General features: G+C 35.0%; 4 protein-coding genes across 9 annotated transcripts; 1 reads left to right on the top strand and 3 right to left on the bottom strand.

The window, feature by feature from the left end:
- The first annotated feature begins 6,876 nt into the window (after positions 1-6,876).
- Positions 6,877-15,296, top strand: LOC102626541 (protein GRIP). 3 transcript variants are annotated; one of them, XM_025102781.2, is made up of 22 exons: positions 6,877-7,200; positions 7,607-8,060; positions 8,312-8,427; positions 8,515-8,684; positions 9,237-9,330; positions 9,446-9,532; positions 9,655-9,735; positions 10,038-10,163; positions 10,722-10,830; positions 10,934-11,013; positions 12,047-12,175; positions 12,263-12,363; positions 12,508-12,641; positions 12,732-12,829; positions 12,912-13,031; positions 13,154-13,190; positions 13,301-13,359; positions 13,705-13,776; positions 13,849-13,896; positions 14,129-14,234; positions 14,362-14,420; positions 14,808-15,296. In XM_025102781.2, the coding sequence occupies exons 2-22, from the start codon at positions 7,619-7,621 to the stop codon at positions 14,916-14,918; spliced, it is 2,379 nt and encodes a 792-aa protein (XP_024958549.1). In that variant the 5' UTR covers positions 6,877-7,200; positions 7,607-7,618; the 3' UTR covers positions 14,919-15,296. The 3 variants fall into 3 exon arrangements, with proteins under 3 accessions (XP_024958549.1, XP_006467063.1, XP_006467065.1); XM_006467000.4 differs by having other exon boundaries at positions 6,883-7,200; positions 14,802-15,296; XM_006467002.4 differs by lacking the exon at positions 6,877-7,200 and having other exon boundaries at positions 7,864-8,060; positions 8,320-8,427; positions 14,802-15,296.
- Positions 15,297-15,769: 473 nt separating this feature from the next.
- Positions 15,770-17,294, bottom strand: LOC102627208 (phosphoserine aminotransferase 2, chloroplastic-like). Its single transcript, XM_006467003.3, has one exon. The coding sequence runs from the start codon at positions 17,283-17,285 to the stop codon at positions 15,993-15,995; it is 1,293 nt and encodes a 430-aa protein (XP_006467066.1). The 5' UTR covers positions 17,286-17,294; the 3' UTR covers positions 15,770-15,992.
- Positions 17,255-21,330, bottom strand: LOC102627493 (G2/mitotic-specific cyclin-2-like). Its single transcript, XM_006467004.4, has 10 exons — positions 21,055-21,330; positions 20,824-20,956; positions 20,630-20,686; positions 20,235-20,445; positions 20,016-20,141; positions 18,965-19,054; positions 18,611-18,832; positions 18,414-18,512; positions 18,145-18,323; positions 17,255-18,058 (listed from the first exon to the last, which is right to left on the bottom strand). Exons 1-10 carry the CDS (start codon positions 21,119-21,121, stop codon positions 17,914-17,916), a joined length of 1,329 nt encoding a protein of 442 aa, XP_006467067.1. The 5' UTR covers positions 21,122-21,330; the 3' UTR covers positions 17,255-17,913.
- A 597-nt stretch (positions 21,331-21,927) lies between these two features.
- Positions 21,928-27,297, bottom strand: LOC102627987 (uncharacterized). 4 transcript variants are annotated; one of them, XM_015526093.3, is made up of 14 exons: positions 26,928-27,294; positions 26,771-26,837; positions 26,538-26,642; positions 26,169-26,266; positions 25,974-26,057; positions 25,701-25,837; positions 25,475-25,547; positions 25,309-25,354; positions 25,081-25,190; positions 24,656-24,763; positions 24,506-24,565; positions 23,962-24,023; positions 23,287-23,557; positions 21,928-23,004 (listed from the first exon to the last, which is right to left on the bottom strand). In XM_015526093.3, the coding sequence occupies exons 1-14, from the start codon at positions 26,991-26,993 to the stop codon at positions 22,231-22,233; spliced, it is 2,061 nt and encodes a 686-aa protein (XP_015381579.1). In that variant the 5' UTR covers positions 26,994-27,294; the 3' UTR covers positions 21,928-22,230. The 4 variants fall into 4 exon arrangements, with proteins under 4 accessions (XP_015381579.1, XP_006467069.1, XP_024957380.1 ...); XM_006467006.4 differs by having other exon boundaries at positions 26,771-26,846; positions 26,928-27,289; XM_025101612.2 differs by lacking the exon at positions 26,538-26,642 and having other exon boundaries at positions 26,928-27,297.
- Between the last annotated feature and the right edge of the window lie 333 nt (positions 27,298-27,630).

Below are 27,630 nucleotides of genomic sequence, written 5' to 3'. Positions count from 1 at the left end.
GGAGATAAAATAATGAAAAATATCGAATTTCAATATATAAAAAAAAAATAAATATATTTTGTTATATTCGATATTTTTCATGCACGGGTAATTTTTAAAAAACTCCCCTGAGATTTGGACTTGTTGCAAGTAGATGGCGAGAATTAATTTATTTATAAAAAACCTCCTACCGTCAGTTAATTTTAACATTGACCGTTAGTTGACTGTGCAAAAACAATATTACCCTTAACAATAATTTGTAGACGGACATAACTAAAAAAAAATTAAAATTGTTGGCTATTTTACCCTCTTTAAATTATTGATATTTTCTTAAAGTTCCTACAAGAAAGATAAAATTTAAAATTTAAAAAATCCTCTTTAAATTATTGATATTTTCTTAAAGTTTCTACAAAAAAGATAAAATTAAAAACTTGAAAATGAAATAGTTATAATCTTTACCTATGATATTGTAAATTTTTGGAATTGACAAGGATAAAATTGTCAAAAAATAGGGTTTGTGCTTTTCGTGCCAACAATTTTAATTTTTTTTTTAGTTATTTCCGTCTACAAATTGTTGTTGAGGGTAATATTGTCTTTGCACAGTCAACTAACGGTCAATGTTAAAGTTAACTGACGGTAGGAGGTTTTTTACAAATAAACAGATTCTCGTCATTTACTTGCAACAAGTCCAAACCTCATGGGAGATTTTTAAAAATTACCCTTTCATGCACTCATAGCTCCATTCGCATTTGAAATCCATCTACACTTGTCACTTCAGCACCACTATGCATATGTATAGTTTGAACAATCTTTGAGTAAATATAAAAGATTTGAGGCTTGAAGTTGTTCTCATATATTAGAAAGAAAATTAAATAGTTGATAGAGATTAGACTAAAATAAAAAATAAAAAAAGTTTACTATCATCTTTCTTTTTGAGTTTGAGTTTATTTAGTAATGGTGAAAATAATTTTTGTTATCTCAAAATTAATATGTTTTCTACTTGTTTAATTTTGGAGAAATATGATCAAAATGTGCATCTTATATATCAATGGCAAGCTGCTAAATTTAATGGCTATCCTCCAATAAATTTCTCAGGTTCAAAACACACGTTCTTGGTAGCGAAACGGTGAAAGCTCACTCCCTCGTATACGGGTGAGTGAATTTGAGTCTATACAATTACAAAATTTATTATCTCACTAAATGAGAATACTTTTTCCTATAAATTAATTGTAATAATTTAGGTCGTATCACAATAGTCTGACGTTGATGGAATAAATTATTTAAAAAGAGAGAGAGAGACAAAGAAGGTTCCCTTAGCCTGATTATTTTTATTTTGTCATTTCTTATTAATTTACGTATAAGGCTTGAAATGTGACAAAGTCATTTTGAACCTTTTTTTTTTTTTATCTTCATAATTAGAAAGGAGATTTTAGCCCCCACAATGTGGGGGGTGGGGGTTGTTGCTCAGCTCTACCACTCAGCTTAAGTCATTTCGAACTTATAAACAATCAAAGGGTTCCATGTAACTAATGTATGAAAACTACCGAGAATGTCTCTAGTTGTTTACATGGCCATAGACAATTTGATTTGCTCCGATTCTTGAAAGAATAAAATGTAATACCGTGTTCAATTTGTTTGCATATGTAGCTTCCACAGTGCAAATAACAGTTTTGTTGCAAACAAAATAATCTCTTTCTTTTTTTTTTTCCTTTACCACCGAGAAGGTGGGGGTTAAGTCAGACTCTTCCATATAATATAGTTTAGAAGAAAATTAATAGAGGTAGGGGACAAAGTCAAATCCTCCAATCAAAACCTCCAATACAAAGCACAAAATAAAGCAAAGGCAATAAGTTTCATAAAAAGAAAAAAAAAAAAAAACACACACACACACACACAAGTACCTAAAAGAGAAAAATCATCTCCTAACATGCAAAGTCCCAAGAGCATCTAATGCCAGTCAAACTAACTGGAAGATCCTCATAACCCAAAAATCGCTCACGAGTCTGGTAAGAACAAACCTAAATGGCCATGAAATTAGTAGCAAAAGTAACCTTCTGACAAATATGCCTAAGAAAATAAGCAAAGTCTCATTGCACATCTTTGATGATCACATAGGACACTGGCCGCAACAAGCAAATCAGGATTATATTTAGAACAACCATCCACATTTACAAGATCATGTTTTGATTTTTTTTTTTTTTAAAAAAAAAAACTCTTATAGAGATCATCATATTATATTATAATTTTTGCTAACATTAACAATATACATTACAATCATAAATATATATAGATATTTATAATCCAAAACATAACGTGATTATCTTTAAATTTGTTCCAAAATTATACCATCGTAAAAATATTTAACATAGTAGTATAATACAAAGAAAGTCACAGCATATGTTAGGAATTGAATATTTAACCCTAATAATAATTGAATAATAATATTGCCCAACCTCAGATATGCATATTTACAAATGCGCATATATCGAAGAGCTATTTACAATTTGGTTATTTTTTATTGACAGGTAAAAAAGAAAAAGGAAAATGATGTTTGTCCTGGGTCAAACTCCGAAAAGACTCAAAACGGCGTCGTTTCGTTCTAATTTTTTTTGTTTTCAAGCGGTATTGAACGACGACGTTTCGGCTTGAATTTTTTTGTTCTTTGTTCTGATTTGAACGAAGTCGTTTTGGTTTTGGTTTGCAACCTTCTTCTTCCTCTTTCTTTAACCCAACTGAACCCTTGCTTCTTCCTTTTCTTCGTTCTCTTAACGGCACTGTTTCACCTTGAATTTTTTTTTGTTTGTTCTGATTTGCTGTGAACGAAGTGGTTTTGGTTAGGATACGTCAGGAAGATTGCAGCTGGGTTGTGTTTCTGATTTAAACTTTTTCTTTGTTCTTTGTTTTGATTTCTAATTTACATGGAAGATTGCAGTTGGGTTGCGGTTGGGTTGCAGTTGTCTGGTCGAAATCGTTTTGGTTAGGATGCATCAGGAATATTGCAGTTGGGTTGTGTTTCTGGTTTAATTTTTTTCTTTGTTCTTTGTTCTGATTTGCTATAAACCGTTTCTGATTTACATGAAAGATTGCAGTTGGGTTGTGGTTGGGTTGCGGTTGTCTAGTCAAAGGGGGTTGTCCGGTGAAACGAGGAGAATGCGAATGTCAATGTCGATGAAGGAAAGGGCAATGAGTTCTGTGGATGCTTTCGGTCGATGAAGGAAAGGGCAATGAGTTCTGTCATCTGTGGATGCTTTCTGTGGCAATGAGTTTTGCCATGAAAAAAGAACAAAGAAAAAGTTCTGTCATCAACTCTATGGATGCTTTAATGGAGTTGATGCAAGGTTTGAGAAAATGGCCAAGTCTTTTTGTAGGCTTTGGACCACCATTGGGTGAAATCATGAGCTCCTCTCTCACTTCAAACCCATTGTCTTCTTCTAATTCCTCCATTACTGAAACCTCACAAATAAAATATTGTGTGTTTAGGCTTTTAAGAAGAGGGAATGTCAAACATTTGGCTTCCCCGAGAAAAAGAGAATTAGATGGTTGATTTGGGGAAAAAAGTCTGCAGCAGAAGGAGAGTGATCTTTTGGTGTCAGAGTCACAGATAACCCTAAACGTCGTCGTTTCATAGTGAATAAAAACAAAAAACAATTAGAGTCGAAACAACGTCGTTTCGAGTCTTTTCGGGATTTGACCCGGAGCAAACATCAGCGCTGAAAGAAAAATGAAAGGTCAAGGGTTGAATCAATATGAAAGAGGGGCCCCACAAATAGAAAGTAGCCAAATGTGAGGCATTCATAGTTTATAATCGACGAACACAGTCAAAGACAAAAAGAAACTCAGCAATAATAATAATTCTTTTCAAAATTTACTTATCTATCTATTAATAATTATCACTTGCATCGCAACTCAAGAAAAGGAAAAAAAAAACTTTTTAATCGTTGGCTGGAGGAATGAACAAAGAAACATGACGAACAAGCAAGTAGAGTAGTGGAGAAGTAGAAAAAAAAAAGTAAACAAACACAACACAACACAACTCTTTGAGCCTCAGTTAGTCGTACCATTTGTCATCATCCATACAATTCATAAAGCCAAAGTCACCACATTCCAATTCACTTTCTCTTTCTCTTAACAGTTGCGTTTCTGAGCGAGGCTCAACGAAATATTGTCTTCAATGGCTTGTTGACACGATGAGGCCTGTAACTCGATTCTCAAGATGATTCTAACTCATTTAATTATCATCTATGACTAATATAATAGTCATCTACAAGTGTATGGAGTGACTTTGGAGTGACTAAAGTAGTTTAGTCATAAAAGCTTTCTTTGATTGACATTTCGTATCTATTGTGCGACTAAAAATAAACAGTCGCAGAAACATTTTGTGGCTGTTTGAATAAGTTTTAGAGACTAAATTTATAGTCACCAAAACACAATTTTTTTTTTTTGTAGTTGATAACTAATAAAATAACTCACATTTTCATTACATTTGCATTATATCACTGTATGTAATGGATTTTCTAACTATAATCTCGTTTTGTTCTCAAAATTTTAAAATAAAAATTTTTCTATTGCACCCATTTTACACGATTGCAATCATATTTGTATGAATTTACACTATTACAGTTGTGTAAGTGGATAAAATATTTCAATTGTTATGACACTTTAACATCATATTAGTGCAAAAAATGTATTTTTTTTATTAAATAGTCAATTTTTTCACTTAAATATATCATTTAACTATTTACTTATTTGTAGCTGTATATCTTAACAAATTACACAACTGCTATCATATAGATGGACAAACAATTTTACATGCTACACATACCTTGTGTCATTTTCTTTTTGTATTTATCGTAATATAATTATGTGTTGTATTATTATGGGAAATAACTTTGGTACGTGTGCCTATTATGTTTCGTGATGAATGAATTTGGCAAAACAACAATTATAGATTTAACAGTATAGAGGCAATGAATCATGGTGCTCTACTCTACACACACTTGATGGTAGTATTTTAAGTTATTTCCATTGATATTTTTAAATTTGATGTTGAAATAAAGTTTAAGCTTAAAACATCTAATCTAATACCCCCCGTTCTAATAATGATAGATGATAATATAGATTATTTCTAGAGGAAACAATCATTGAAGCTAAGTTGAAGATCCCTATTTGCATTACCTACAAGCGAAAATAAAATTTGCCAACATCTATTGCTGATGTTTACCCTTGCTTCGAACTATATGCCTATCCATAAGAATTTGTAGAGCTATATGTTGGAAGCGAAGGTTTAAGCTCAAATAATACTTGTCCATTTTAGTACATTATTATCTTAATTTATTTAATAGTTGTAATAGTTAGTTGACAAACTCATACTTTTTTTATTTTGCCGTTGGATAAGGAATGTTTAGCTTATGTTGTTTACAAAAGGTAGCTACCAACGGTTTATGATACGTAATTAATGGTTATTCATAACCATATTACAAAGTGTTCAAAACAAACAAAAGCCATATCAGCTTGGGTATTTTATCCTTTGTGTTGGACCCCCCAAACCAAATTAGCTACAATGATAGAGTAGCAACTTGTGTTCCCTTAAAACTTACTTGTGATTCTGACTTGTATTGAACCTATGTTGTTAGATGTAAAGAAGTTTTTATTGTTTGTTATATTGAAGTTTGATGCGTCGAAGCTTATGTTGATTGTGTTATTATTCCGATAGATGTTTTAGGTAGTTTTTATTCTATGTCCACTTGCTCAATTATAGTCGTGTACTTATGAAGTTATCTTACTATACTCGTGTGCATATAAAATTACTCGACTGCAATCGTGAATAATTAGGGTGAATATTTTAACAAATGTTAGTTTTGTCCATTTATTCGACTACAATTATGTATTAACGAAGTTACCAAATTATAGTTGTGTATAGATTAATTTACTTGACTGTTATCATGTATTCATAATGATGGCAATGGGCATCGCCCACAGCGTGTTTACCATTATCAACAGGTTTCCACATTTAAAATCACAAATGTTCAACATGTAAAGTTATAATAATAACCTAAAATTCCACATAATATACTAAATTTTAAATTTAACCAATATAAATGGAAAATTCAAGTTTCAACATCAATTCAATTCAAATTCTCAAATTTAAGTAAAAAATACACAAATCCATTAAAAAAAAAGCCACAAACTAGTATTTAAACATAGCAATTATCATTCCATATTATCATTCAACAAAATATATAAGAAAAGATCTTCATTTCATTCATCACCATTAGCACCCATCTAACACGATTCCTACAATAATGATTAAAATTAAAATTTTATAAAGAATAATACTTTTTAAATACTAATATGAAGAATAAAAATATAATAATGAAATAATCCGTGCATTAAGTTAAAAAAATTCAATCAAAATCATAATAAGTATATGAGTATTTTTTCATATTTAAATTTTTTTAATTAAAATGAATTGAAAACTGTTAAAAAAAATTGCGGGTTAGCAGATGTCCAGATATTTGCTTAATACCAAATCTACCTATAATTTAATATAAATTTTAATTTATAATATCAAACTCACTCACAATTTATAAAATTACTCGCAACAGATGGGTTTGCGAGTTTGAGAGTACCATTATCATCTTTATGTATTTATAAAGATATTTGACTGTAGTCGTATTTTTAAAAAGAGGCTAATGCTAAGTTACATGCATGTACCTTACACCCCTCTCACATGAATAGTGAATGATGTGGGTCCACTCACTATTCATGTGAAAGGGTTGTAAGGTACATGCATGTAACTTAGAGAGATCCTTAAAAAGATACTCGACTATAATGTGTGATTGACAATCAAATTTCAATTTGAGGATAGGTTAGACATTACCCATCTCAGAAGACAAATTATGATAATTTTGAAATATGAGGGTATAACTGGAGTAATACCCAAGTTTCAGGGTACAGCCGTTGTAAATTCCTAGAGCTTGCTGGCCCAAGACGAAGCAGAAGCTGCGTTGAAACGGCGCCGTTGCTTTGTCTAGTTTATTCCCTCAATTTCATTCCCGAGTGAGATCGGATTATTCCCAGTGATCTCAATAATGCTATAATTACAGTACAGTATTCAAATTTCGATAAAATTCAGAGCTTCCAGTTGATGAATCTCTGCGCGCCATATTCAACTTCCTTACTTTTTGTTATCATTATTACTAATTACGATAACAATATAAGGTACGATCATTTCCTCTTAACAATAATAATAATTAATCAATTAAGTAATTTTCTATTTGGATCTGATTTTGTTTTATCCTTTGAATTTAACGCTTATAAGGAGATCCAACAAGATATTTCCTAGAATTTTGTTGGGATTTTAAGTTTTAATTTCATTGTTGATTTTCAAGAAAACATTCGTTTAAAATTTGGCTTCAATTTGTGTGATTCTCAGGTTAAGCTTGTTTAGTTGCAGACTTTTATTTATTATTGTCATTTTAACCTCTGTTGTTTGATTGCTTTGACTTTCTAATAAGCTTAGGAAGTAATGCATTTATATTTTGTTTAATTTGATCTGTTTTGCTGTTTCAAATATGAGTCGATGAAGTTGTGGCCCAACATGACTCCTTTGCTGGTTCATTATTAGGTTGATGCAGTAATGTCGACTGAGGAAAACAGTGTCATTGTAATGCCTGAAAGTGGCGTAGAAGATTCTTTAAAATCTGAGAAACAGCTGTCTGACACGAATGGTGGAAGTAATGGTAATCTTGTTATGCATAATGGGATGCGTGATGAACATGGATCTTCGAATGATAATAATGAACAACTTTTAGGATTGGTTATGGAACTCAAACTTCAGAATGAGTTCTTGAAATCTCAGTTTGAGGGCTTGAACACTCTTCGACCAGAGGATGATGGACAGGAAAGTAGGGAAGTTGTAGATGTCAAAGAACTCCGTGAAAGAATAGAGTCTTTGAGTAAAGAACTTCAGGAAGAGAAAGAAACACGTGGTGCTGCGGAGAAGGCTTTGGAGCATTTACGAGTGCAATATGAAGAGGCAGATGCAAAAGCTCAAGAATTCTCTGCCAAGCTTGCGGAAGGTCAAACATTCTCTCTTCTATGCCCATCTATTGGTTTATCTCAGTTGGTGATAGAGCAGATGTGAAGTTACTATCTGGTGTCTATGTGCTAGGCTCTACTTTTCTAAAAGAGTTTGTTTATGTTCTGGGGACATTTTCTTTATAATAATTGTATTTTTGCTACCTTAGTAATGTCTTCTAATGGTTAACTATATGATCATTAGATTTTGTCTCTCTTTTAACCTGATTAGGGCATTTGTTTCTTTGAGTAGCTCAACAGAAGTTGGGTCAAGAAATAAAAGGGCATGAGGATAAATACACTGAACTTGACTCCAAATTTACCAGACTTCACAAACGAGCAAAACAACGTATTCAAGAGGTTCAAAAGGTGAATTTCTGTTACTAAAATCTCTTTTGGTTAGCTTTTTATTGATGATGCTAAGTTAAATGTTTGCGTGGAGATTTCCATCTGCAGGAAAAGGATGATCTTGAGACCAGACTCCGCGATGTGGGTGAAACAGCCGAGCGAGCATCTTCCCAATGTTCAGCATTGCAGCAAGAGTTGGAGCGCACTCGGCAACAAGCAAATGATGCATTGAAAGCCATGGATATAGAGAGGCAACAATTAAGAAGTGCAAACAATAAGTAAAATCTCTAATCAACCATATATTATGCAGGCATCTACAAATTTGATAAATTCTCTGTTTCAGTTTGTGCATCTGCATACGTGGTGTCATAGAAACTAAGTGTATCTTTCTTTTATATTTGTTAATTTTGTGGCAGTCTTAGGTTTCCCTAGAATTACTTCTCAGCCTTTCTACAGTAATCTCCCTTGTGAAGGATGCCTGTGTGGGTTTATTTGCCTTTCTGCTATTTCCAATGTAGATGGATTAAAGCTTTAGTGTCTTCAGGTCTTATAGTCTCATCGTAGTACCAAAATTTCTACTATCACTGCATTATTTTGTTCTTGATTATCCAAAATATTTCCTTTTCAACTTCTATTTGATGCTAGTGCTGTGAGTAATTTTTAACTTTTTAGAAATTGGGAATTGATACATAATTTAGTTATTTCACTTAACATCTTGCCATGTCTCAGTAAAACTGTACCAAAATTCTGTTTTTGAACTTGGACTTCCCCACATATTTATATCTTTTATTATTTGTTTTCATATTTGTAATAATTCCTTGGATATGCAGACTACGTGACAACATTGAGGAGTTGTGCCGTTCATTTCAACCTAAAGAAGATGCTCTTGAGGCATTGCAGCTGTCACTTCAGGAGAAAGATCAGGTATTTATGGTCATGGTACTTTGAAGGGGCTTGGTTTATTCTTTCATAGTAAATGTCCAAAATAACAATATCTATATTGGAGCATTGCTTTATATTGCTGTTGTTCATGTATTAGATGTTGGAAGACATGCGAACCTTACTACAGGCTGCAGAAGAGAAAAGGCAAGCTTCAATAGCTGAGCTTTCTGCTAAACATCAGAAGGTAATTTGACTTTCAAAAGTGTTTCCTATCTCAGGGGTCAACACTTTCCAAATTCATTTCCTTCCTGTACATGATTCTATTTAGTGATGTTTTGTCTGAGCTCATCTTTATTTCATCGTTAGAATTTAGAGAGTTTGGAAGCTCAATTGGCTGATGCTGTATCTGATAGAAGCAAAGCAACCGATACTATTTCTTCTCTTCAGGTGAGAGATAATTACACATTGGGGAAACCGAGTGATAACATTGGTTTAATCAATTATATACGGTCCATCAACATCTTATTTAAGAAAAGGGGCACTGATAACATTATATAGATAGGAATGATGTGCCTGCAAAAAAGTAGAGATATAAAAAAAAGCAAATTAGAGATTTTTTTGCCTTCTATTTGTTATTTTGTTTTAGTGTTTAGAATTTTTACTTGCTTCATAACTTTATAGGCGAATGCTGCTGGCTGTTGGCTTCTCCTGATTGGGTACTTTAAGCGCTGATGAATTTCCTTTTACAGGTGCTAGTTGCAGAGAAAGAGACTACAATTGCTGAGATGGAAGCAGCTTCGACTGGTAAAGAAGCACGGTTTAAAGCTGCTGTGGAGACTGTTAAAGGAGAGCTTGCCCATCTGAAACGTGAGCATGTATGACTAGAAGTTTTCTAATGTTCAAATATAGGGCTGTAATGACCTGATATATATATTAGTATAGTGGTTAATGTGAAGAAGTCTAATTAGTTTAGTGGAATGTCGTTTGTGTCATCACAAAAAGTTCAACCTCTTGAAGTCAAATTCTTAGAAGGTGAGTAAAAGCTAAAATTTTAATTGATTTGAAATAATTTACTAAATGTTTAATAAGCTTATGTGGCGGTTGACTGCTTTGTGTAGGGGCATTTTATTGACCCAGGTTTATGAAATTTTGGTAAAGTATCATTTTTAAAGGGATATCATTTCTTGCTGAGCATTTTAAATTGTTTTCACTTTAAACATCCATATATATCTTACTCAAATATCAGCATCTTCTTTATAAGGGAAGGCCTTCAATCTGAATGGAAAACTACAGAAGGAAAGCTTATAAATTTGACAGTTGATGTTTGGATGATTTTTTGATTCTGAGACCTATATTGTCATTATCTCATGTATTTAGATCGTTAAGATGCGTATTGTGAATAAATATAGCCACTAACCATTTTATGAATTCAGGAGAAGGAAAAGGAGAGCTGGGAAGCTGCCTCCCAGGCATTCAGAAAAAAGCTGGAAATTGCTGAGAGTAACTGCATACATACTGAAATTGAAGCAGCTAAGCTGAGAAGTACGTTTGCATTTCTCATTAGACTCATTTTTATTTTTTACTTTGTTTTATATCTTTACATATACATTTAGAAAATGTACGCTCATGTTTTCTTCTTTGGCAGGTCAGCTGGAATCAGAATTATCTGTGCAAAACCAGTTGCTAAGTACTAGAGATGCTGAACTTATGGCTGCCAAACAAGAGGTCTAACTTTGTATTCTCAAGCATCTACTCAAATATCTCTGTAGCTTAACAAAAACTTTTGATTTTCACTTTTAATGTCACTGGGTTTTGTTTTAATTGATGGTTAGAAATTAGAATGTATACACTGCATTTTACCATCGGAGCTCTGGGATTGTACTACAGTTATTCAGAATTATCTGTGCAAAACCAGTTGCTAAGTACTAGAGATGCTGAACTTATGGCTGCCAAACAAGAGGTCTAACTTTGTATTCTCAAGCATCTACTCAAATATCTCTGTAGCTTAACAAAGACTTTTGATTTTCACTTTTAATGTCACTGGGTTTTGTTTTAATTGATGGTTAGAAATTAGAATGTATACACTGCATTTTACCATCGGAGCTCTGGGATTGTACTACAGTTATTCAGAAGGGAAAGGCAATAGATATGGTCTCTCTTTCATGTGCTTTTTCCAGGTCATCAGATCATAATATTCCTTCCCTGAGGCCTTGCATTCATCTCACACCTGATGATACAATATGAGACATAGGTGTCCACCTTTATACTTTTTATATCCGAGTCTGACAATGGTCATCTGTTTTCTTGATATTGCTGTATTGAAAGAAGAAGAAATTGTTGGATTTCTTGATACCGACTATTATGGTCCTATTTTAGAGTTTATAGCTGTTGTTTCTTGCATTTACGTTACTGTCCATGCTTAGTTGAAAACATCTGCAGTTCGCCCTATTGTCATTTTCTTAGAAATATGTTATGAATCAATTTGTTATGGTGGTCCTTGAAACTCTAATGGACCTTCAGATTCTGCAGTTCACAAAAGGGCATTAACAAAGATTTCATGTGGGAGTCCTACACCCTTCAATCAATACACTGTCTCCTTTGCAGGGGATCAACATCAGACACTTACGCATCTGAACACACTGATTCTGCTTCCTTAATTTGCAACATTACTTATCTTTGATATAAAGTTCTGGATGTTCAAATATTCCTTATCTGATGCCTTCCCTCTTATATTCCTTTTCTAATGTTTACCTTGCAGATCATCCACCTTGAACGTGAATTTTCTTCTTACAAGATTCGTGCTCATGCACTTCTCCAGAAAAAGGATGCAGAGCTAGTTGCAGCGAACGACACTGAACAGCTCAGAGCTCTTGAGGAAGCATTGAAAGTACTTATAGTTGCCTTTATTTTCCAGCATCAAGAGAAACATCTAGTTGCTATATGAGATTGTTAAGTTTTTTATCTGGTTGTGCAGGAAACTGAAAAAGAAATGTCCCTGGTTTCTGCAGAAAAAGATAAGGCCCTTCAAGAACTTCAAGAGGCTTTGGCTAATCATGACAAAGAACTTGCAGAAAGGTAGCTTTATACCATAGAAGGTTGAAAATATGACATCGTATCGAGATTATTACTGTATTTCTAGATTCCAATAAATTTGGAAAGCCATTGACAGATTTTCTACTGGTGTCATCTTACAACTTTTTATTTCGTCATTTGTTTCAGAGATGCAGCTCTGAACAATGCAAACCAGCAGATAAAGAGCATAGAGATCAAGCTTGATTCTATGAATACTAAACTCCAAGTGGAGAAAGAAGCATGGGAAAAGAACCTTCAAACTGTGGAAGAATCATGGCGACGTAGTATACACATGCTAAAACTGACATGATTTTGTAAAATTTCATAATAGATTTTGAAATAATATTATTTTTGGAATCATGATGTAACAGTCAGATGTGAGCTATTGAAAGCTCAAAAAGAAGAATCTTCTGGGCAAGATGTACAAAAAGAATTACAAGAACTCAAACTACAGTATAAACGTCTAAAGGTATTTTACATTTCATTGTTTTATTCACTTGTACAAAATTATTTTTTCTTTATCTCTTGTTGACTGGGTTCATAACTTGTAGGATGAACATGATTCATTCCGTGATCTTGCTGATAGGATGATGGAGGAGAAGGACAATGAAATCTCTAGACTTTTGGATGATAATAAGAATCTTCACCGATCTCTGGAATTGAGACCAGCTGTATGTTTTTTGTCTTTTTGATTTTAAATTTTTTGTAAACCTTGGCCTCATTCTTTAACATATTTGTGAAGTGGCTTTTCACTTCTGTAATTGTGCACTGACGATGTAATAAATCATCTCAGGACAATCACAATGATAAGGACAGCACAGGCATTACAGGCAAGGGGATGTTTCTATCACTTACTATTTTTTTTCTTGTTAAATAAATAAAAACTCTAGTAGCGTGGCTTCTGGGTTTCTTATATGTTCTTTCAACTTGATATCAACAGCCTCACAGAAACAGGATGTTCTGAATTCAATTCCCTCTGCAGCAGAGCAGCAGATTCTGGTATAAACAGTCTCCGTCAACAATCTCTTGTTTTAGCACATAGTTAATTGCATATATTTGTGAGATGCTCAAGACATGCAATAAGACAAATTTCAGTGGATGTTATTTGAATCAGATTGTTGATACTCCAACCTTAGGTTCTGAAACACTAATGTCCTTAAAAATATACATATATACACGCATACCCCTTGGGTCAAGTATATAAGATACATTTATTGCATGCCTGCACTTATATCAATTTTATCACCCTTTGCAGTTGGCACTCAGGTAGAAATATTGGCCTTAAAACTATTGGCATTTTGATTTCCCTTATTGACATTTTTCTTTTCACATTTCAATTTTCAGCTTTTAGCGAGGCAACAAGCACAGAGAGAGGAGGAGCTAGCACAATCACAGCGGCACATTTTGGCACTTCAGGTATGTCAGAACCCATCTCTATGTTAAATTACCATTCGGAGTTCAGTTTTCCTGATTTTTTCTTAATCGCAGGAGGAGCTTGAGGAGCTTGAACGTGAAAATCGTCTCCACAGCCAACAGGTATGAAGTAGTCTATACTCTACAGTATGTAGTTTGGATGATCTGCATTTGTTAAAATGAATTGTAGTTGCCTTATACTTTTTGTCTGCCACAAAAGATTGTCTTGTAGAATGTACTATGGTCTTTAGGTACAGAAGAAGGGAGGGGGTGGATGGTGTTGTTTCTTCTTTTTGAACTTTTGGCTGTGTTTTCTTCTTATCTTATTTGTACTGATGTTGGTACACCCATGCAGGAAGCCATGTTAAAGGAAGAGTTTCGCAACATGGAAAGATCAAAAAAGAGAGAAGGAGTGGACATGACGTATCTAAAAAATGTTATCTTAAAGCTTCTTGAAACAGGTACTGCAGAGAGTGACTAACAATCTACTGTTGTTCATCTCTCCTGTCTTATAAGGATGAGCATCAAGATAAAAATGATGTTCAAAGTCTGGTAATTTATTTATTTTGACAAATTTCTGTATAACAGGGGAGGTGGAGGCTCTTCTACCTGTAATAGCAATGCTTCTTCAATTCAGTCCTGAAGAGGTCAAATTCTCATTTTCTACTTGTAGATGCTTCATCATTTGGTCCATGTTTGGTCTATACCAGGCTGATGCCGTAAGCATTACATTGCAAATGCATAATGAACAAGTATATACTTAAATGGGCTCATGGATATGTCTAACTCATGTGTCACCGCTTTAATTCTGGAGTTGAAGTGCACAATGAATAATTTTAGTACGTGATCCACATAAAATGCTTGAAACTGATCTCCAGTTTTGATTTTTTTTTTCTTTTTTTGTAGTTATACATTTTACTATTTATATAGCCTAATGCCAAAATTATCAAAGATTCTCCAACAGCATTTCTGTGGCATTTTTTTATATTTATTATTTTTCATGGTTATTAGCTGTTTGCTTTATGCAGATGCAGAAGTGTCAACAAGCCTACCTTGCCTCTACAGACGTTCCTCCCAGTACCACCCCGGCAAATGATTCTTCAGGAACAACTCTCTCTCTTTTCTCTAGATTCTCATTTTCATAGTTGCTAAATGAAAGCCAAACAAGAATTCTTTTCATTGCATGAGAATGATCTATAAATGACGACCATCTGCGACGTTGTTGGCTACGTGACTGCAGATTCAAAAGCAGAAGTGATTGTCACAAAAAATCCTGTGTTCTTTTGTAACAGTAGAACAATATTTCATGAAGTTGTTCTGAAAATGTAAACACCATGTACAAGTGACAATGATATACAGTGAATACCGGTGATGATGAACAGTGTTGATACATTCTGCTGGAAATAGTCTGGAAGCTTGAAGCAATTTTTTTTCCTTTTTCACCTTTTCTTTTTCACAGTTCATTGTAGAAAAAGAGTGTTCAGAAGAACATTCGAAAGGAATTAACATTATTACGTTATTTATTCTTTGTATTAGAGTACATGGATTAACTACAAAACTCTTATTGCTGGTAGAACTGCACCGTTGATATCGTAAACGTGCTGCAATGTGCAAACGGCCACTCCCATGAATAATTTCTAAAAGAATAGCACGAAAGTTAGCGTTCGCGAGGCAGAAAAGGGGGCTCTGAGATTTTTCTCACCGTCTGCTTCATGGACCCAGATGCATCCAGCACATGCTACATTCAATTCGCATGTTCTTTTGAGAGAAATGTAAGCGACCGTTCGTTTTCACGGTGAAAAGATTTCAAGTTGGTACAGGCTGGCGGTGGCGGTTGGGTAAGTTGCATATTCAATTTTTTACTTGCGATGATCCAGTAACGAACAGTCATTTTTAATTTGGTTCCTTTCATTTGACTAGATTTGAAGTTACTCCATGAATGTTAGTTAATAAAGGTCCGCAAATATCATCATTCCACATAGCATAAAACAACAAATTGATCAAATATCAGCATTATTGATTCAGCCAAATTATTCTCAATTATTTTTTATAAGAACGTAGCCAGAAAAATACTCAACTACCATACCACGTTAAAAAGCAACAAAAACATAAATAAGCCAGACAAGAGAAAAATCAAAATCCTACATATTTTTCTACTAAAAAAAAGGACTCTGGATTCAAGCCACAGCCAAAGCCAATCAACAACACTAAAGCAAAAATCAAGCATGCTTTGCCTGGAAATCCTTCATGAAAGCAACCAACTTCTCAACGCCAGCCAAAGGCATAGCATTATATATTGAAGCCCTCATTCCTCCAACTGACCTATGCCCCTTCAATTGCACCATCTTCTCCTTAGCAGCTTCCTTCACAAACTCAGCTTCCAAATCAGACTTCTCCAGAGTAAACGGCACATTCATGAATGACCTCACAGATTTCTCAACTGGGCATTTATAGAACCCGTTGCTTCCGTCAATGACGTTGTATAACAATTCAGCCTTCTTCCTGTTCATCTTCTCAACTTCATTCAACCCACCCAATTCTAGCAAATACTCAAAAACTAATCCACACATGTAGATACAATAGCAAGGCGGTGTATTGTAAAGTGAATTGTTTTCATCGTGAATCTTATAATCCAACATCACAGGAGTCTTGTCTTGAGCATTTCCAAGCAGATCCTTCCTAACAATCACGATTGTGACCCCAGATGGCCCCACGTTTTTCTGAGCTCCAGCATAAATTACACCAAACCTGGTAACATCAACAGGCTTTGAACAAAAATTGGAAGACATATCAGCGACTAGAATACCAGTTGAATTCTTAGCCGACGGATACTCCTTAAACTCAACACCATGAATTGTCTCATTAGCACAAATATGCAAATACTTGGCATCTGGGTTTTGCTCCAAAGCATCAAAATTTGGAATCTTTGTGTACTTTTCAGCTTTTCCAGACCAAATCACTTGTGGGTTGCAAAATTTTTGCGCTTCTTTAAAAGCTTTGTCACCCCACGACCCGGTGACGATATAATCGACCGGGTCATTAGGTGTACACAAATTCAATGGAACGGCGGCGAACTGTGTCGTAGCGCCGCCTTGCAAGAACAAAACAGAATATTCTTGGGGAATATTCAAGAGGGCTCTAAGATCCGATTCAGCTTTTTCAATAATGGACTTGAATTCTTTACCTCTATGGCTCATTTCCATCACGCTCATGCCAGATCCGCGCCAGTTGTAAAGCTCCGATTGGGCCTTGAGTAGAACTTTCTCCGGGAGATTAGCGGGGCCCGCAGCGAAGTTGAAGACCCGGTCTTCTTGCCCGGATTGGATCTGGGCCGCCGTTCGATCTTGGGTTGGTGCTGATGCGGCGGAGCAGGTTACTGAAATGGCTCTTTTGGTGTTAAAAAAATTGATCTTTTTAAGGTTGGTGAAAGATGCGAGATTGTTTTTATTGAGTGGGTGGCTATGACGGTTCTGGAGAAACAGTGAGTGAGGTGATGATGTCGTCGTTGCCATGGCTTGGCAGCTGCTAGTTGAAAGAGAGAGAAGTGCCTTTATTTTTCTTTTTCTTTTTCTTTTTTTTTTCAAAAGTTGGCTTTTGGCGAGAAAGGCCTGAATCTGGTTTGGTTTAAATAGCGGGAGATGTCTGCGTGGTTGGTGGGATGCTGAAATAAAAGAAACGATGTCGTTTTGCAAAGTTGAATGTTGATGACATCAGTTCATTCCACAATTCACTTTTGATTTGCTCTTCTTGCAAGTTACATCCGTTATTAATTGTGACAAGTTAAATTTTTTTTAAAAAAAAAAAATACCCCACACTGAAATGCAGTGTAAATTAAAGGATTCCGTTAATATAAAATTATTATATATATATAAATCATAAAAAAAGAAGAATTATTGTATCATCATTAAATAGTATTAGTTTCAATGGAACTGAGAGTTACAATGAGAAGAAAATACATACAAGTTCAATTGGAACATACAAGACAAGACAATAATGGCTGTAGAGCTATGAACAACCGGGCTGCAGGCCTAAAATAAAGATTCAAAGGTTTGCGTGTGCAACTGCAGTTGCTATATTATTATTTTTGACACTTCCCCCTCCAACCCAATTAGGTAAAAGTTAGTTGTAGCTATACGTCTGTTATAGCTTAGTTTCCAAAAGAAATTGCGCCGGTTCAGATTTTGATATGTATCCAAACTTAGATGTGCAATACTTCCTGTGAACACCAGTGAGCTTCCCTGTTGCTGCTTTCTGGTGGAACCCAATCATAAGTGTTGCACACTCTCTGGAAGAGCACCAGCAAAATTGTTAATCGGGAATACATACGTTCAGTAAGAGGAAAATTTTGCAAAGGCAGAAATTAAGACTCACAGGAGCTGATCTTCTGAGTAACCGCTATGCCATTGACATGTCTTACTCCATTGCTTGAACCCGTAGATGGTACATTGAGCTGCATAAATAGCAGCAGCCGCTAACAGAGATGGTGTGAACTTAAGCATCTCATACTCCACGAGGGAAAGCTCGATTAAGAAGAAGGACAGAAGCTGAAGCTGTTTTCCAGGTAATAATTTAGTTATTGTCATTATAAAATGATATTGCTGACTATAGTTACCTAAAAGGAATTCAAAAAACCAACTAACCTTCTTGTCCGATTGTGCAGCCTTGAGGAACCTTTGAATAAAAACATAAGGTGTTGGGACTGACATGTTAAATTGTAATGTGTTAAGCATTAATGATTCCTGCAGGTTGAGTGAAAAAATGTATATTCGATTATTTTAACTTCAGATTTCACTGGCATCAACAACATTGATATGATATGAAAACAAAAGAAAATTACCATTTCTAGAACTTCTTTCCTAGTGTAAGCTTTATCAGATATAAGAATCAAATCCCCAACAACGGGAACAGAAACCTCTTCATACTTGCATGCCAAAAGCATGGCAACCAAACCGACCAACTGTAACTTCTTTCTAACCACTTGTTGCTGGGATAAAAATCGGTCTATGAGGTTAATAGATAGAAACAGAGTCTCGCTCATGAGATCAAACTTGTCATGGACCTGTGAATTAGACAAAAGAAACACAGTCATTCCGAGTTGACATTTTCAATTAGCATTCAAATTTGAAAAAAGAAAACAAAACCCAAGTTACCATATAGAATGCATTGGTTGAATTAGAGAGCACTTTAATACCTCAATAAGCCAGTCAATTAGTATAGCCCTCATCTTCTCATTAATGTCAAATTGTTGCATCATGTATTCGGGTGATACACAGCTAAAACTCTGCATATTACGTGGAAATCAGTATTCCGTATTAGTCACAACAAATAAGCAATCAAATCTGGAATTTGCTAACTAGGTAACAAATTAAATTTGCCAGCATAATTATGAGACACTTGTCAAAAATGGTAGTCCAGAAAATAATAACCTTGAATGAACTCAGCATCTCATACGAGGATAAAACATCACGATTGGATAACACTATGATGGAAACCTATATAGAGATGACATGAAGGCTTTACTGCAATTTATGGGGAAAAATTTGGAAAACTCATTGGCCAGCCATTCTTATGATTTATTTGTCCACGAAATATATATTTCAGCTTTTTCAAAAATGGTAGTCCAGAAAATAATAACCTTGAATGAACTCAGCATCTCATACGAGGATAAAACATCACGATTGGATAACACTATGATGGAAACCTATATAGAGATGACATGAAGGCTTTACTGCAATTTATGGGGAAAATTTTGGAAAACTCATTGGCCAGCCATTCTTATGATTTATTTGTCCACGAAATATATATTTCAGCTTTTTCAAATGTCTATGTATTAGGTCAGTACACACCCTAATGACAAACCAGTTCCGAGAAAATTAGCTCTACAATTTTCGCCGCTTTCTTCTGGCATAGAGGGATACATGGAAATGAATTGCTAAGTACTAGATAATTTTTATGAGTTTTTTTTTTTCCTCAAGTAAACAAAAGGCACTAACGCACCAATTGTTCTTAATAATCGATCTAATAATTAATCATAACCAGGGTTAGCACTAAAATAAATCAGATGAAGAATCAATCAATATTAAGAGCAAGTTTGAACTCGTCAAGGCTCCCTTAAAACTTTAAAACTTTAGTGAATCCATGACACCAAAAAGTTGCCCTAGTCACATTTGAATTGAAATACACAATATCTAGTTATCTACACTGAAAATTCAAAATTAAAGCAAATGCAGGCAGATATTTACCTCCATTTTCCTATAATACGAAAACAAATCTTCGACATATTCAACAACTGCTAGTGGATTCTTTGCATCCCAGCTATCAATATCCACAATCGGTTCTTCCACTATGTCCTCCATTTCAATCTCCTCCTGGCAAATTTTAGCATTTGAATTATGAGTTTGCCAAAGTAGTCAGCACATTGCAAATAATTAGATTTCTTCAGGAGAAAGAGTGACAGATACCATTTGATCCACTTCATTTATGCTTTCTTCCGATTCCTCCAAAAACATTGGCTCTGGTTGGTCTTTGGGTGCCTTGTTAAATTCCTCCACATCAATGAATATACAATCTCCAAATTCATTTGTGTCTGACACCGATGTTTTTGGCTTCTTAGGTTCATGCACTGCCTCGGGGCAATGTTGTTGGTTGCATGCAATTTGGGCAGCAAACTTTCTGATGAAGGGCAAATTACAGGATTTCATTATAAATGCGGGTCATTTGATTTCACACCTCAAAGGAGGGTTTTGTTTCATTTCTCTTTCTTAAAGGAAGCAGCAGATCCAAGTTTCAAAATTCAAATTTCTTCAACCAAAACATATAAAAAGGCAGAGAGAAAATTAAAGGGCCAAAATTAAACCTTGTAATGGGTCGATGCACTGGATCAAGCTCATCCTTTTCACAGACTGCATGGTTTCTGTGCCCAAAAAAAAAAAAAAGCAACTAAAATTACCTCCTAGAAAGCAACAGGTAACAAGAAAGCACGCAAATTTCTCATAACTAATAAATCTGACATTAAAAAAAAAAAGGAGGGAAAAAAGGGAAATTAATTACTCAGAAAAGCCTCTCTTGTTAACAAGACAAGGATATGCTTCTGGTCCCACAACATTGTGACTAATGACACCTAAAGCTCTTCTGTTATTCTTAATCCCCAGCCCAAATTTGCTGCCACCCATTTGTAATCCCCCTTTCAAAGCAAAAACAAAATGTCAGATCTTAGAATCACAAGCCGTCTTCAATCTTACATTTGCAGAAAGACTCACACAATACACTTCATTCATTTACCTTGAAAACCTGTGGGTTTGGTGATATTGGGATTGTTCTCATCAGAGATAATACCCATTTTGTTCATATGTTCAGAAGAAACAATCCTCTAAAACCACAGCCCCTCCGCTCCTTCAAAAGAACATTTAAAGTGTTTAGACAAAATGGAGGAGAGAAAATAAAACAATGGATGCTTTGTCTGGATTTATTATTATTATTTTCAAAACCAACGGCTAGTGATAGGTGACCGTTGGATTAGAGTGGGGAGGCGATGACTTTGTCTTTGACTCTTCGTGTAAGTACAACGGTAACTTTGGTTTGCAATGCATGTGGCGTGCCGCATCTGATTTCAAATTATATTGAGTGTGTGTGTGTGTGTGTGTGTGTGTGTGATGCTGCGATCAAATATCAATCATTTCATTGCTGGTTTTGTTTCGCTTTCCTGCGGTTTGTATTTTTACGGTGCGTCAGGTGCGGCACTAATACGACTTGCATTGTCTACGCTCTCTGTAGGGCAGGGTACTCTAGGGTAGGGTCTATCGTCTACCACTATGTGCCGGTTCATCAAATACTTTTATTACTTATTTCCTGCCGATTCACCTCTTTTTTCTTTTTCCTTTTTCTTTTCTTTTCTTTCTTAAACGTCTATTTCCATCGAATAAACAAATCAATCCTTTTTCTTTATCCGAATAATTGATCCCGGATAGCAGGTGCTCCAACAGAAATTTCTCTCAGGATTCCAACTTAAGTAACTAGTCAAATAAAGTTTTTTAGGCTACTCATCCAAGTCACTAGGAGCTGATATTGAGAACGAACAAGAATTTTGTGCATTTACGAGTTTTTTTCCCCCTTTTTTAAGCCAAAATGACTGATAGAAGCAGCAAGCAGGCAAAATGTCAGAATACGAATATTATAAGCCTTGGATAATTACAAGTTTCTGTATCTGACTCTATGCCTTGTTCCTGTAGCAAAGAAAATAAATTCATTTAACAACATTACAAGCTCAATCACAAACAGGGAAACGACCTGGTTAGGACGGCCACAGTGGAAACCTCCAAAATAATCATGCCATTCTGAATCATCTCATAATCATACTTGGTTAATTTCAAATTGAATATGCATAAATCGCAAGACTATATTTGACGGTGAATGATTGCCCACTAATCTTTAGCATATACTTAACAAGCAAAGATGCAATCACTTCTCTTTGAACAGACTAGACAATAAAAGTCCGTTCTTTTTTTTATCGTCTGCTCTCTTCTGTTTATCTCGCTTCTTATTAGTTCCCTCTGTTGATAATGAATGACAGTCTTTCTTCTCTAAGATCTTTTCAGGATTCACCTTTATCTCTTCTTCAGGTGATTGACACGTCTTGGCCGCCTTCTGGGTTTCCTCCCCAAGCTGCTGGCTCCCCTCTTTTGGAACCAACTCCTCATTAATAGATAACTCTTGGTCGAAGTGACAGGAATTCTCAATCCACTTGTTCTTCTCAGTTGTTCTCACCTTTAGTTCTTCGTCTGGTAATTGACAATTTTTGACCGCCTTATGGATTTCCTCAACCTCCTCTTTCGGAACCACATCCTCCTTGTTCATGGATAGCTCGTGGTTGATGCTGCTGAATTTCTCAGTCCACTTGCACTTTTTGGCTGTTTTTAGCTTTAGCTCAGCACTGGATGGTTGTAGACCACGTTTCCTATTTTTCTTGGCTAAATAATTCTCTACTGAATCTTTGTCTAAGACCTCCGGCATCTCCTCCTCATCAATCTCCTCCTCTCCCGCAACAAGCCCACCACTGATGGTTTTTAAAATAATTTTGCCAAGAACAAATCTTGTCTCCACCAGATTTCCCTTTCCAAGCATGTCATAGTCAATAATGTGACTCCTTTTTCCACTGTTGTAAGATTCAATACTATTCACCAGTACATCAAAAATTTGCTGAACATTTCTTTCAATTTTCTTGGATACAAATACCTGAAGAATAACATGTTCGTATTAGGAAGTAGACATCTAAAAAGCACACACAAGTCATGGCTGAGTATTAATTGGTGACAGCAGAGAACTTTTTTTCATTGAGTTTTAGGATATGAATTTCTATTTTTTTCCCTCCATCTTTAAAAAAATATAATGGAAAGACCCATTTTATGATATGACAGACAATGTCCTTAGAAGAAAGGAATTTATGAAAACTCAGGGACATAGATAATAAAATATTATAGTGACTCGACCAAATTATATGAGATAATATGCACTTACATAACCAGAGCTTGCCTTAGTCAAATCATTGACGCAGTCTTGCACTGAAAGAGCTAACTCAGTAACTTTTACGGCAAGTTGTTCATCGGATTCAATTTCAGAAAACCCAGAGATCTCAGGAACAAATTTCACTGGCTCTTTTGCATGATCTCTTGCAAATTTAACACCTTCCTTCCACTTTCCATGATACAGGACAGAAGCAAAAACCCACACTACAAAAGCATCTTGAGGGTCACTGACCAATGCTTGGTGAAATGACAACAGTCCTACCCTGTGCAATACACAAAACGAAGATCGGTTCCCATATTCCAAACACATAATCTTGATAGAAATTTAATGAAAATATTGTATGTCCACATCCAGATACGCTAGCGGTTCCCAGCTCATTCCCAGACCATAGGTTTGAACAAGTCAGAATGATTCATTTGCTTACTATACAAGCCATTGATGCTGACACCTAACCACAGTCGATTTTCAGCATCTAAAGAGAATCATTAGATTTTTTTTATAGTCATGCAGTTTGAGTTCTAAAAAGAAATTTCTAAACCTCCTTAACATTTTTCAAAATTGTCAAGCCACTGGTTCTGATGGCCAAGTTTATAATGATATTGGTAATGCACATGACATCAGATTACGAATTTACAATTAAACAAAAAAGTTAAACATCTGACTCACCAGAGAGTATAATCAGCAGGTCGATCACAGGAAACCAGCTTATCCAAATTAAAAAATAATCTCTGCAAAAAGAAATGGAACTTTGACAAGCCAGAGCTAAGAGGACAAATGCGTGCTGTATATGTGTCCCATGCTAGAGGAGAATCTATATTGTTTAAATTAGACACAATGTCATGACAAAAACGCCTAACAGCTTTTTCCATCTACCACTCACAGACTGAATCAAATTTTAACCATATTAGATTTTTCAGATATCTTTTTTTCATGTGTCATTCCCAACGTAGTTGAAAATTCTAGAATAAATCCAAATTATTGCTTGATAATCTTGCAAAATATGTATTACCATTCTCCAACTCAAAATAATCACCAAAGATAGTCTTTCACGTAACCCAGTATTTCCCAAGCCTGCTACTCCATGGTTCAAATAATTTCAATGCAAGGGTTATCATCCCTACATCTATATGACATAAGGTAGGATCATCTTCATCATTAATATAGCTAGAAAGAGGGAAGAAATTATCTTTTCTGTACGGCAAAAGCTCACCATCAGCATCATAGGATTCTCAGCAGTTATTTTGCCAGCCTGTTGGTCAAGGTATGCTGCCTGCAATGCAAATCATACCAGGCATAAAGTTTAGTATTGACAGTACCATGAGTTACAGCATGGCAAGTTGGAAACCAAGAAACTACGAACATGGAATGGAAGTAAAATTTTGAGCAGGTTGTATCTGCGAAGCAAGCAGATTGAAGACTCAGCAGCACCATAGGACAGCATATAGTTCAATTCCATCATTATCCTGGACTGAATAAACAAAATCATATTTCGTAAGGGTATGAATAAATATGTTGTATAAGGATGATTTAACAGGATGAAGAAGGGATCACAGATTAAAACTTAAAAAGAAAATATATGTCGTATGAGATGATCAACAGGATGAAGAAGGGATCACAGCTTAAAACTTAAAAGAATGTATATGTCGTGAATAATGAGAAGATAGGGAAATAGTTTTTCCATGTACATTAAATAAATAGAAAGAAATAGCAACACCAAATCACCCACTAATCCAAACCAAGAATTTGAAATAGCATAATATTCAAGTTCAAATAGTCTTATAATACCTTGTCAAGTCTCTCAATGGATGATGAAAGGCTATGCATTGCAGTATCAATATCCTTACAGAATGACAAGCCCAAGCGAGCTGCAATTCTTAAGCCCCTCAAAATCCTAGCTGCAAGACAGGGTTAACATACAATTTTCGGTTAGGGTAGTTTTAATACCCATATTCAGCCAGTCAACTGAAATTCGTGGTGATTGAAAGCTGTACTTATAAAGATGGAGGCACTTACCACAATCCTCTGTAAATGACAAATAAGCAGGAATCAATGTTCGCAGCTAATTCCAAATATCACCAAAGAAAATGGAGAAAAACAATTCTTAGCAAACTTCCAACAAGACAATAAAATAAAACTTCAAAAACTAATCAGAATTTTATCAACGAAGGCAGAGAGTTACCTTCAAGCACCTCAAGTCTGAAATTCCATTGGCATAGTCGTAGATTTTATTCAAAAAAGGGTCGAAAAATAAACTGCTTCCAAAAGGTCAAAAAACAATCTTTACTAAATGGCATCAAGTTGGATTGACACGCATAATTCAAAGGCAAACCACTAATACAAGAATCATTAAGATTAATTTCTGGGAACAAATCATCAGAATAAATTCAAAAAATTACAAAGCACACCTATTAATTGTGAAGTCTCTGTGTATGCTGTTTCTCCAACGAACTAAGTCTATTTCATCACAGCCATATGGTATTTGAGATAACAGAACCGTCTCTTTTCCTTCACCATGCTTTGCCACAGTTTCAAAACTTGATACCTGTCAGAAAAATTCAAAGAGTGTAAATACCTGATTCAAGATTGGGTAACACTAAGTTGTGGTTTGCATCTGGAATTTTATTGTTGAATGAAAGACAGCAAAGAAGCAATTAACATTATGAAATTGAGCAGCCAACCTCAATTACAGAACCTTTAATATGAACCCTACATATAGGGAATCGTCGCCCAATAATCTCAGAACGATGAAACTGCCTCCGAATCTGCAGTAAGAAATTGAAAAACCAACTGAAGACTTTGAAGCATTGTATTTGCTAACACTTCATTTACTGCTAACATTCTGGAGAAAAAATATTGAAAAAATGCCTCCAAACCTGTTTAAGATTAGCTGTTGTGATCACATCAAAATCTTTAGGCACTCTTCTGAGAAGTAAATCTCTCACACATCCACCAACTAAGTACGCCTGAAAGCCTGTTTATTTTGAAATAAGAGATTTTCAAGCAATACATAAGTTATTCAAATCTCATGCACACAGAGATCAATGTGAAAATGGCACATGGTGGATAACATGCAACTGAATCAAATCAACAAGCACCAAAACAAAATGAGATAAAATGATTTATGCTTTAGCTTAGCACTCCAAATATTCCACAAAACATACTTATACACGAATCCTACTAACTGTGAACAGCATCAACTACTCCAGCCAACGAAATTAAACATAAAGACCAGCTAAATGCACCTTGGCTTTTCAAAATTTTCAATACAACCCATGAAGGTTGTGGAATCATTGCACGAGTTATTCCAAGGTTCCTCGAATCAACTGTTTTCCAATTCGACACATCAACTACATCATAAATACACCAAAATTAAGTCTCTTAAGCAAACACATACATAAATACTTCTATTACTGCACACGGCACAAAATACAATTCAAATAACAAAAGGAAAATATATATATATATATTTACATACCCTCCTGATTGAAAGAGTCGGAACACATTTCGCGGCACATTTGAGGCTCCAAAGTATGGTTGAATCTCTGTTTAAGCTAAATAAATAAAAGATTACATAGTGTTTGAAGAATTGCCCGACAGAAAAATATAAGTATAATGTACGCAACATATGTTACCTGAATCTTTGTTAAGGATTTAAGCCGAGATAAAAGGCGATCTTTGGCTTGTAATAAGATTGCCATTAGAACAAATATTTCATGGCGCGCTCTTTAGAGCAATATACTATGTATTAGGCTATCAGCTAGAAGCCGGGTGACAGAGACGCGTTTATGCGAAGTAAAATTAAACTAGACTCACTCTAGAGTGGTGACTCGTCACTGGCGTTATGGTGACCCGCCCGCACCCGCTTCTTACAAACCTATTGCTGTAGTAACCTGGCTGTGACCTATTTTATCACTCACAGTCCCATCCCTCATCTGTTGCCGTTGATTTGAGCTTGAATTTGAGAGATAGAGATGATTGCGTGGGTCCCAATATTGTACGTGACCGACGTATGATCCATTGTGTGCCGTTTGATCCATGAGGCAGGGTTAACAAGCAATATTGCGTTTGCTTTTCTCTCGTAATTATGTTTTTTTATCCTTATTTCCTTCGTTTTAGCATCGCACGGGCATTTGTTTGTAATTAGTTAATATTAAGTGCGAGTTAAAAGTGTGTTTTTATGTTCATTTTATCAATTCTTTTAAAAAATCCAATTTTTAATTATTAATCTAAACGGCAATCTAATCTATTCCCACCACATGTGAGTATGATTAAAACTCAAATTTCATGTTTTCAACAAAAAAAAAATATTTACTCAATTATTTTGCACCCATTTTT

The sequence above is a fragment of the Citrus sinensis genome, chromosome 7 (assembly GCF_022201045.2).
Source record: "Citrus sinensis cultivar Valencia sweet orange chromosome 7, DVS_A1.0, whole genome shotgun sequence".
NCBI lineage: Eukaryota > Viridiplantae > Streptophyta > Magnoliopsida > Sapindales > Rutaceae > Citrus > Citrus sinensis.
This window is presented reverse-complemented; position numbering and strand designations above follow the sequence as displayed.

What these genes read in the sequence shown, in the direction of transcription:
- LOC102627493 (XM_006467004.4), bottom strand. Translation starts at nt 21,121, where the DNA reads ATGAACAAAATGGGTATTATCTCTGATGAGAACAATCCCAATATCACC. An exon ending in AACAAGAGAGGCTTTTCTGA is followed by an intron (nt 20,687 to 20,823) that starts GTAATTAATTTC and finishes TTTTGGGCACAG; the next exon opens with AAACCATGCAGTCTGTGAAA. An exon ending in TAATTGACTGGCTTATTGAG is followed by an intron (nt 18,833 to 18,964) that starts GTATTAAAGTGC and finishes TCTAATTCACAG; the next exon opens with GTCCATGACAAGTTTGATCT.
- LOC102627987 (XM_006467006.4), bottom strand. Translation starts at nt 26,993, where the DNA reads ATGGCAATCTTATTACAAGCCAAAGATCGCCTTTTATCTCGGCTTAAA. An exon ending in CGACTCTTTCAATCAGGAGG is followed by an intron (nt 26,643 to 26,770) that starts GTATGTAAATAT and finishes TTTATGATGTAG; the next exon opens with TTGATGTGTCGAATTGGAAA. An exon ending in CCATTGAGAGACTTGACAAG is followed by an intron (nt 24,764 to 25,080) that starts GTATTATAAGAC and finishes TTGTTTATTCAG; the next exon opens with TCCAGGATAATGATGGAATT.
- LOC102626541 (XM_006467000.4), top strand. Translation starts at nt 7,619, where the DNA reads ATGTCGACTGAGGAAAACAGTGTCATTGTAATGCCTGAAAGTGGCGTA. An exon ending in TTATGGCTGCCAAACAAGAG is followed by an intron (nt 11,014 to 12,046) that starts GTCTAACTTTGT and finishes TTTACCTTGCAG; the next exon opens with ATCATCCACCTTGAACGTGA. An exon ending in GGCACATTTTGGCACTTCAG is followed by an intron (nt 13,777 to 13,848) that starts GTATGTCAGAAC and finishes TCTTAATCGCAG; the next exon opens with GAGGAGCTTGAGGAGCTTGA.
- LOC102627208 (XM_006467003.3), bottom strand. Translation starts at nt 17,285, where the DNA reads ATGGCAACGACGACATCATCACCTCACTCACTGTTTCTCCAGAACCGT.